This window comes from Pygoscelis adeliae, unplaced genomic scaffold, assembly GCF_000699105.1.
Source record: "Pygoscelis adeliae isolate BGI_AS28 unplaced genomic scaffold, ASM69910v1 Scaffold160, whole genome shotgun sequence".
NCBI lineage: Eukaryota > Metazoa > Chordata > Aves > Sphenisciformes > Spheniscidae > Pygoscelis > Pygoscelis adeliae.
In genome coordinates, this window is record NW_008824035.1 from 2,604,813 (window position 1) to 2,615,438 (window position 10,626).

General features: G+C 34.7%; 1 protein-coding gene across 1 annotated transcript in view; it reads left to right on the plus strand.

The window, feature by feature from the left end:
* The first annotated feature begins 474 nt into the window (after nt 1–474).
* Nucleotides 475–10,626, plus strand: part of SGOL2 (shugoshin-like 2 (S. pombe)) — a 14,888-nt gene continuing 4,736 nt past the window's right edge. Inside the window, exons 1-6 of the mRNA XM_009332883.1 lie at nt 475–637; nt 2,340–2,515; nt 2,918–2,995; nt 3,747–3,829; nt 4,223–4,458; nt 4,970–7,000. Coding sequence (XP_009331158.1) covers nt 475–637; nt 2,340–2,515; nt 2,918–2,995; nt 3,747–3,829; nt 4,223–4,458; nt 4,970–7,000 — 2,767 coding nt within the window. The remainder of the gene's footprint in view (nt 638–2,339; nt 2,516–2,917; nt 2,996–3,746; nt 3,830–4,222; nt 4,459–4,969; nt 7,001–10,626) is intronic.

Here is a 10,626-nt window from a genome sequence, read left to right on the forward strand (position 1 = left end):
CTCCTCGAAGCCGTGTGCTGGGACACCGCTCCCTGTTCTACCTGTGCTTGCGGGCCGGTCTCTCTCGCTGTTTATTTAAATTTATAGCATTTATAATGCAGTTTATTTAAATGCTTCAATTTAAAATTTGTCCTGACAAAGCAAAAGCTGGTCTGGTCATATTGTGAAGTGATAGAACCTTGGGGTTTTTCCCTTTTAAGTGTAAACTTGGATAGGTAACTTGAGGGAATGGACAAGAGGAAAAATCTGTGATCCTATTAGTCTTGTTTATTAGTTAAATATTTTGCCACTCTGTGATAATGTGACTTAAGTCTCAAGGAACAATTCATTAACCTGTTTGAATTAATTGAACAAAGGTAAAGACTGAAACAATTTTCTCAATTTCAGAGATAATAAATCCTGATAAAACGTAATGAAACTTGATTTTAAAAAGTGTGAGAAAGATCATGGATTATTTGGGCATTTCTCTTGACAATGTACAGGTTCATTTTGATGATGGACAAACAAGCAACTGCTAAATCATCTACCATTTTCACCTCGGATGCTGTTAAAGGATATACGAAGAAGAGGAATGGAACGTTACAAGCTGCAAAATGGAATGCTTCTTTAGCATCTAAAATCAAAACTAAATTAATTAGTAAGTCCCGTTAAAATAAAACTGAAGCCATTTACTATACTTAGAATGTATGACTTCAAAAGGAAGAGTAACTGTATTTAACGTGATTTCCTGAATTGCTGCCTGTTAAAAATATTAATGTGGTATATTGAGAATTTTAGAAGAGTCTGAAAGTTAAAACACATGATTGTAAGTTGTTTATTTAATTAATTCTCTAAGTGTTTTCAGTGCTTGCTCTTTGGCATGCCAGTGTTTTTTACAAGAGTGTACTGAAGCGCATTTCTAACATCCATGTCCACGTCCATTTGGGGCGTCTAAAAACTGAGGTACCAAAATGAGTAAAATCAATGACCTTTTACAATATAGTTGCCATGGTAAAATACCTCGTATTCCCATTTGCAAAATGGGATTTGTATAAAATTCTTCATTGAGTCATTTACTGAACCAGGGAAAACCACAAATATTAATCTGCTGATTTAATCACTTGCCAGAAGGTACTTTGTTTTCCCAGTAAGTCAGGATTAAACTCAAACGCAGGTTTGTCATGGTAGATGGTTGGTTTTTTTTCTGGCTCTGACAAAAACAGCACTATGGAACATCTCAGATCCTCTTCTGCAAAAGGTAGGGAAACTATAAAGGTAGTGAAACACTGCTATTTCAGAGCTCTAATTCAAGCAGCATGGTTAGGTGAATGTTGACTTCTGCTTCTCTTTCTGTGATCAGTGTGGCAAGAATTTTTATTGTTTGTGTATATATATTTATAATTTTTATTGTTTATATATATTTAAACTTACTGTGGCTTTATGTCAAAAATACTAATTTTCAGTGAAAAATAAACAGTGTAGATGAATAATAGTACTGTCCTTTAAAAATCTCCACACTGCAGTAATACAAATAATTTACTAAGCTGAATAGTAATTTCAGAGCATAATGTTTGGATTAACAAGGTTCCACTGTTGTTGCCTGTTTCCCAAAGCAAGGAAATAAGGCCTTGCAAATTTCAGATTACAGATCATAGAAGTAATAACATTAGGAGATGTAGTTGGAGCAGACTTCAAGCTAACCTTGCACCTTTTTGTACTATAAAAGAGTATGGTCAGACTTGTCTCTACCTTGAGTTCAAATTAACTCTGTGTATACTATGAATGTGAGGCAAAAAAATCATCTTGGTAATATGCAGTGTCACTGGAAAAAAAAAGTTAAATTCCTAAAACATTCTGTAACAGATTTGAGTAGGCAGGTTTTCATTAGGACAGTGGAAGGTATATTTCTAATTTAAAGCTTTTTTCTTTCTGTTGTCAAAACTCACATTTATGCTTGTCCTGGTTGTCCTCAGTTGCTGACTGAGGTTAAACCATGACAGTCCTTTTATTATTTCAAAATGTTTGAACTTGAAAATTTGTTAAATGTATATTTGTTTTTTAGAAATTTGGAAACACTTTTATGCCTGTGAGACTATCTATTTTTAAATGCTTTCTTCTTAAAATAACCTTATTTTAAAAAATCCAGACTAGAGCAGAATCCGTGCATGAAATGAACTTGAAGCTGACAGAGTAGTCATCAGAATGACTGCCAACAGAAACAGTTTTATATTAGAAAGTGTTAGGCTTTGCTATTGTTCCACCAAAACCTACAGATAAAAATGTTGTTATATAGTGATAGTTCATGCAGAGAGGGCCTGGAATTGAAGCTGTTGAAAATAATATGATTTTGTCTCCTTTAGATAACTCATCTATGTTTAAAGTATCTTTAAAACAAAATAATAAAGCATTAGCTCTGGCTTTGAGTGTGGAGAAAGAAAATTCTCGGAAGCTAAAGAATGAGAAGATTTTTCTTCAGAAGGAAGTAGAAAAGCTGCAGCTTCATAATATCTTGCTTCGTCGAAAACTAAGCTGTTTGGTATGTTGCAAATGATATCATTTAAACTTAGATCAGCTAAACCAAGCTTTTATCTTTTTTGGAAATTTAATATTGCTTCTTAAAATGGTTATTTAATATGTACATCAGATTTGTGAAGTTATGTCATCTGATAGCATAGTATTCACATTTGGTTTTTCTTTCATAGAATTTTTTTGTATTTAATATTTTGTCCATCAGTATATCTGCCTATCCACAGCTATTTTAGTGTCAGTTTCACCTTTATATTTATAGGTATTGAGATGGTATTAAAAATCAGTTTGTGCTCAATTGAGTGTAAAAAAAAAAAAATTACAACGTAGATTCACCTTTATATCTTGTCTTTTCTTAAGCCAGAAGCCACTTAAAGTATATTTTTTAAATTACTTTTTCTTTTACATGCAGAATAAAACTCTCATAGAAATAGAAGCATTTTTGAATTATAACCTCTTAACTGCAATAGAAATAAGCAGTCTTTCTGAGGTAAGATGTTTTTTGAACTATTACCACGTTGAACTTGTTTTCCAGGATAATATTTTCAAAGCACCTAAATGAGTGCCATGTTGAAATCATATATGCATTCTAAAACATTTACCCCAATTCCTTAAAACTTGGGATGAAACCCTAGTCTAGTGAAATAAATTAAATCTTGCTGTTGCTTGCACTAAAAATTTAGGATTTAATCTTGTTTACAAAGTATCTAAATATCAGTTAGCCCTGATGAAGTCATGTGGTTTTAAAAAAAAAAAAAACATAGTTCTTCAGTATGTGGTATTCTTCACCAATGAGCAAGCTACTTGCCTTCCTTGCTTGGTTCTGCAATAAATATCTTGCATGTGGAAACTTTACCAGAAAACACAGTCCATGTTAGTCCTTGTGTCATGGCAAAATTACAGTTAATTTAAAAAAAAACATTATTTTTATTGTCTGTTCTAAACAGTTGCTTAGTGTTGCTCTGTGCTTCTCTATGTATAATGCACTTTGTATGAGTTATAGCTACATTTAAAAAGTCTATATATTATTTCGGAATGCAAGTAGGTTACAGATTTTGATAAGTTTTGCTAGAAAATATTTTTCTTTAAAATTATTGTGTATGTTTGAATATCATGCACCTTTCATCAGTACTTCTATTTTTTGCCCATTCGTTATTTTTTTTCCTGTGGTTATTTGTGATACTTAAAACATAAGAGAATATTCAACTGCTTCTACTTCCCCACTGTTCTTCTTTTGAAAGAATCTTCAGGGCTGTCTTCCTCTGTCAGCTGGTCCGAGTAGCCCTACTGATGACCAGTTCAAGAGTACATGTCTGTCTGCTAGGTAGGTGGTTATATTAAATGTGGAAGTTGGTAAGTGTCTGTGGATTTTTTTACAACTAATCTTTGTATATTGTCCTAGGTATTTTTGAGGTAATGAGAAACAATTTCCTGTCTAATTCAGAAATTACCTATTTGCAACTTGGAATTTAGAGAGAGAGAGAGTGGTAGACAAAACTTGTGTTTGAGTAACTTGCTGCTTTCCTCATGAGATCTCACCAGCACACAGCAGGATTCTCTATCATAAAAAATACATTTGCCCCTAAGATAGAACCAGATTTCATACTTGAGTTCTTGTTTTCTGCTTTTATACATTATTAAGGAAATGTTTTAAACAATTGAATGTTATAGCATAAAATGTAACAAAAATCTTCACAGTAAAATGTCATCTTTTCAGATCTGTAGAATTGCCAGTGAAGCTTCCTCTAATTGCAACAGCTAATGCAAAACAGCAAGATAGCCCTTCTGTGTGTGAAATACCAAGTTCTTATGAGTGTATCACTATTTTGACAAAGGAAATGCCTTCAGATCGAGTCAAGTTTGCATTACCATTGCCTTCTGGTACAAATAATCAAAAGTTAATTGAAATAGACCCAGTGGAAACAACCGTTGACAAAAATATATTTTTAAAAGGTATGATGTATTTCTGTACATGTGATTTATTTTTTAGAGCTATCTGAGAATTAGTATCTAATAATTCATTACTTGATGTGCGATAAAGAAGGTATAGTAAGATTCCTAAACTGTAATAAACCAATAAAAAATAGAATGCTCACCTGTAAGTATGTGTCCTGACAATCACTTGTAAAGTTCATTGAAATAACAATGCCGAACTGTAACAAAATTAATGTGAACAGAACAAAACTTTGATAAGATAACCAAATAATAACTGAAGTAGTTATAGAAAAGTACATTTTTATTTACACCCAATTTCAAAAGTCCAACTTTGGTAAAATACGAAATTAGTTCTAGATAACTAAATTTTTAAGGGCCAACCACAGAGTGTGTGTATTCAGAAGAAAAAAAAAAATACGCAGTTTGTAATTTTCCATGATTCTGGTCCAACCTTCAGTAATCTGTCTTATTCTGATAACTATACTCTATTCTTTCTTTCCCCAAGCTGCTGAAATTTTTCTCTTTGCAGAAAATCAATTATGCACAGAACTAACTTGCAATAGTGCCTTCCTGACTCGTGTCAAAAATAATACACAGTCTTTAAGACAGTCTGAGGAGCTTACAAAACAATATAATGATAGTTCATTGCCATTCTGTGGAAATGTGACTGAAAGAAAGAAACATGCAGTACTTCATAAGTCAAAAACTCAAGATAATACAGAGGATTTTGATAAAAAATGTAACTCAAATAATCTGCCTCATCATGGTATCAACAGTGGCAGCACCACCAATGACATGAATTTGCAGGAAAGTTCAAGTGACTTGTCTCGCATTATTCCTTCACCTCTTAAATTTAGCAATGAAAGTAAGATAGCTTTTAAGAAGCTGCTTTCTACTGACAAGATGAAGCCTGAAGAAACTGTTTATGATGCTGATATGGAGTTGACCGCCAGTGATGCAGGTGAACTACTCACAGTTACAGCGAAAGACAAAGATAAATTACACCGAAATAAAAATAGTAATGCCAATTCTGATAAAATATTAGCAAATTTCAGAAAAGTAAAATATTCTAAGAAGGATAAAAAGAAAATTAAAAGCAAGACTGAAGTCGGTTCAAATTTGTATGCAGAAGAAAGGCACACTAGGGCTGACAATAGTGAAGTTTCAAAAACTACTGACACACAAACTCAACTATTCCAGAGTCAGACAGAACAGCTACCTACAGGAAATTCTGTTTCTGTGGGGAAACACAGTTTGCTAAATACCAGCAAATATTATCGAGCACAGAGTTGTCCAAGTAAAGCTAAAGATACTAGGAGGACATATCAGGTTAACTTAATGAGTCCAAGAAAACAGGAGACAAATAAAGAAACTTTCTCAGAAATGCCTGAAGACATGGAAAACAAAACACAAAAAGCAGACTCAAACTCATCTATTAGCAAGATCCCACCAGAAGTTTATTGTGCTGGAAATTTACCATTCCAAGATAACAATTCTAATGTATTGCCTTTACAGTGGGACTTTCTGCATACAAATAAGAAACATTGCAGACCAAAAATAAACAGGAAAACTTTTCAAAACCCTTCTAAAATGAACACAGCAAAAGACTGTAGAGAGGAAAATGGGCAGCATGGAGAATATATTTCAAAAAAGTCTCAAACAGAGATACACCAACATGACAGCAAGAGAAAACAAGACCAGAAGAGTATTACAAAGAGAAAATATAACAAAAAAAGTAGTTACAGACAAAGTGGAAAAACTGAAAGTGACAGCATTCATAAAATTACTCAGAATGTAGACCAAAAGAGTAGCCATTTTTCACCAGGCAGATTAAAACGTACATTGGCAAAGGCTAGCCGGAAAGCATATATAATACCAAAAGAAAATCTTACACAGTTCTCACTTTGTAAAAATGAAGAATTAAAAGAGAAGGATGCATTGCATGCAGAGGCTGTTCGTGGAAGTGAAATAACTGAAACTCAGCAAACGCAAGTAGCTTTAGTTACTCAGAATGGTGTAGCTATGAATACACCACAAGCTAAAGAACAAGTTGATGATGATGCTAATACATTAAAGAAAGTCAGTTCCTCTTCAGTGGCACATAAAACCCCTCACACTAGTAATTCTCCTGATAATCAGGTAAAGCGCAAACAGAGGTTTAGTTCTGATATTACTGAGACCAGACCAGGAAAAAATTATTTGAGGCATATTGATCAGGGGGGGCAGAATATTTTGGATGACCAGGAAGTCCCTCATGAGATAGATTCCTTTATGAGCAAGTTAAAGCCTACAGTTCAAAAATCAGAATTTTTAAAATTCTTACCTGTGGAATGTTCTAAGAATATGCCATTAAATGTAGATAGCTTTTTCCAGGAAGGCCTTTCCAGTGTGGAGCTCCCAGCTCTTGATAACCTCAATGCTTCCATGAACTTCTCTATACTGAAAAACTCTGAAATCTGTGGGGAAAATGATCATAAAGCACTGGATGCTGGAAAAGCAGAACAAAAACTGGCTCATATTTCTAAAGAGACTTACAAAAAGGCTCTGACACCTTGTCATGGTAAGTGTATGGCTGAGAAAAAAAATGGCGTTTTGAATTAGGTAGTGCCTGAAATAGTGGTAAGGTAGCTTCTCTTAATACTATCCTATTCTTACTGCTTGCTTAGAGTGGATAAAACAGGAGTGCAAAAAGGTAAGACTGAAAATCACTAAAATTATTCGTATTCTATATCATATATCAGTCACAATATCTTTTTTTATTGTGGTAACTAATATCCTTCTTACTTTTCAATATATTCCCAGATGACATTTAGTTGGGCAGAGATAAGTAGTCTGCATTCTTGAGGAGCAATTATAGTTGGAGCATTGTCCTGGTTTTGGCTGGGATAGAGTTAATTTTCTTCCTAGTAGCTGGCACAGTACTGTGTTTTGGATTTAGGTTGAGAATAACGTTGATAACACACTGATGTTTTAGTTGTTGCTATGTAGTCCTTACACTAGTCAGGGACTTTTTAGCTTCTCACGCCCTGCCAGCGAGAAACTGGGAGGGGGCACAGCCAGGACAGCTGACCCAAACTGGCCAAAGGGATATTCCATACCATGTGACGTCATGCTCAGTGTATAAACTGGGGGGAGTTGGCTGGGGAGCAGTGACCGCTGCTCAGGAACTGGCTGGGCATCAGTCGGCGGGTGGTGAGCAATTGCATTGTGCATCACTTATTTTGTATATTCTTTTATCATTATTATTATTACTATTATTATTATTATTATTATCCCTTCCTTTTCTGTCCTATTAAACTGTCTTTATCTCAACCCCTGAATTTTACTTTTTTTTTTTCCCCCCGATTCTCTCCCCCATCCCACTGGGGTAGGGGGAGAGTGAACGAACGGCTGTAATGTTTAGCTGCCTGCCAGGTTAAACCACAACAAGCATGTATTCATTTTTCAAATAATGTGATGGAACTCACTTTCGTTGGGGATAGAAAAGGTACAATAGCTTGAGCTTTTATACAAAGGAAATAAGTGAACTACACCATTCCCTTCATAAATGGAGAACTGGACTTAAAAGATTTCATTTGTATTTCTTTAGAAACTCTGCAATTCAACAGAAATTCTGAGGTCTAAAAAAAATACTTTGAGCAGGTTTTCTCTAGAATCTACCCTTGAGCAAACTTTCATGTGACAACCTCTTTTTTAAGTTAAGAAAATAACCAAACTTTAGTGTAGTCTGGAAGATAGGTTTAGATTCTTCTATCATAGAATGAAATTACTGTAAAGGAGCTAAAGAAATACATGACTAACACATTTATGCTAGAGTTTAAATATGCTTTAAAATGTGGCTTTGGAGTTTCATAGCATGAGCAGTCTATTTTGTAAACATATTTATTCTCATACATAACAACATATTGTTCCTGTTTACTTCATTGTCTCTGAGAATGTCCCAACACCTAGACAGTTTCCTAGCTCAGATTAATAGTTTAAATCCCAAACTATCAAGCAAATACTGCCTTGGCTTCATTTGAATGCTAGGACATAATGGCCAAAAAAATCTCCTATTTTACATGACCACAGAATAGGAATACTGTCAGAATTAGACCATCATGCGAGGTATTAGTCCTGGTAATTTGCAGTTGCATCTTCTCATCTTCGATTCCTTCTTCGGAAGGTAGAAAAAGGATCCCATAACTTTATTAGCTTTAATGATAAATTAGTAAACCCTTGTGATCAGCAGTATCAAAGACTACTGACATAAAAAGCAAGTTAATAATTTGATCTTCATCCATTTAAGCATAGTTCAAAAACCAGTTCATTTTTCATCCTACATCCAAATTCATATCTTGAATTAAAAGAAAGCAAGAAAATGCCATCCTTTCTGATGATGCCAGCTCTTCTGGTCACTACCTTGAGCTGTACTTAGAAACATACCTTGAAAGTCTCCTGTAATGAAAGCCTCTATATAGCTAGATCTGTGTGAACATAAATATTCACACTCAAAGGCAATAAAGGCATCCAGCTTTCCTAAATAATGCAGACTCATCGGTGTCTCAAAACTCTTACTGCTTAAAAAGAAGCTGAGCTGATCTCTAACCTTAAGCTTTAGGAAAAGCTTGGAATAACAGTTTACTTTCACTTTAAAACTAGTACAAATCAAGATTGATTTGTGAGGCAGCCAAACTTGAGAGGTTTTTCATGATCGGAGAGCCCTCTTGTTTAAACCAAATGAGCATTGCTGTTCCTTAATGAACTCATTCAAAAGACAATGCTTTTTCTTTTGCGTTCATAAATCAGGAGGGACTTGGTACAAGCAGCACAAAGTCACCTGAATATGTCTCTCATACTTAGAAGTAAAGTTAGCAGAAATCCAATGAAGAACCTCTGACTTTATGTCTCTGCTTAACACATTTCAGAAGACTATTGATGAAATGATCAGTCTTGCCCACTGAGATATTTTACATGATCTCAGCACAGAATTCTACTACAGGGCAATAGTAATTCAGCACTATCAGCTTGACCATCAGTTAAGAGTGTGTATGCTAGACTGTACAAGGCATTCAGATGCTATAATAAAGAAAGAAAATCTTCATTTTTTTGACAGGTATGTAAATATACAGTGATATAATTTATTAGTCTCAAGATAGGCACAACAAAAAATTCATCATCTATCCCGTATGTGTATGAATTTCCTCTATGAGATCAATAGTATCCATTTGCTGCCGCAGAGGATTTAAGGTAAAGCGTTCAAACTCAAGAAGTGAAGATAAGAGAGTTTTAAATTCAGTTCCTTTGAAAAACTACATTCCAAATGTTCTCATCTGGATGCAGTGAATCTAAAACTTGACCTGTTATCAGTGAGGAGTGTACACTCTTGGAAGAACTTTTAAGGAATACAGATTATTTATTTCATCTTGGATTGCTGTCTGCATTAAATCTTAGTGCTTTTCAGAGAGACTATGATCTATAAATGGTTTAGAATTTTTTGAACTGTGGGCTGAATAATAATTTCAATATTTCTCCCAAGTTATCAAAATATTTGTCTCCAAATTAAATATTGATTGTTCAGTCTGGCATTCTGAATTGGTCTTAAAGGATCACAGAAAACTGACACAAATAGTACTTCTTCTGCCAAGGCTGGTTGTTACGCCTTTCGCCGGAACGGAGGGAAGACACAGTCACTCAATATGAGTGATCAGCATACTTCGTTTATTAGAATACAATCATCAGACTTTATAGGCTTACTTCTTACATATTTATTATTATAGGCTGGGTTAGTATAACTAGTTCTAAGAAAAGGCGGGATATTTTAATTACTTCTAAGAATCTATTATCATAGGGTCCCTCCTCCTGGCACACGCGTACTGCCGTCTGGTGGTCGTCTATTGGGGTCTTTTGGAGGAAGATTCACAGTCTTCCTCACCGGGTACCTTCACCTTTGGCCCAGAATGTTGAGTTGGCAGAGCTTCAGACTGCGAGGTCGGTTTCAACCAGATGGTCTAACAATAGAGGTGCAGTGTTTTTGCCAAACATTCCACTATACTTGCAACAGTATCTATACTATCAGAGTTATTAGCTACAATAGTCTTGTCTTTCATTGGCTATTACACCAGCTGTGTGCGATAATTATTAAGTTCCTGCTGGCTTAACATTTCAATGTTTACATGTCCCCGGTCAGCTAGCCAGGCTTCCACA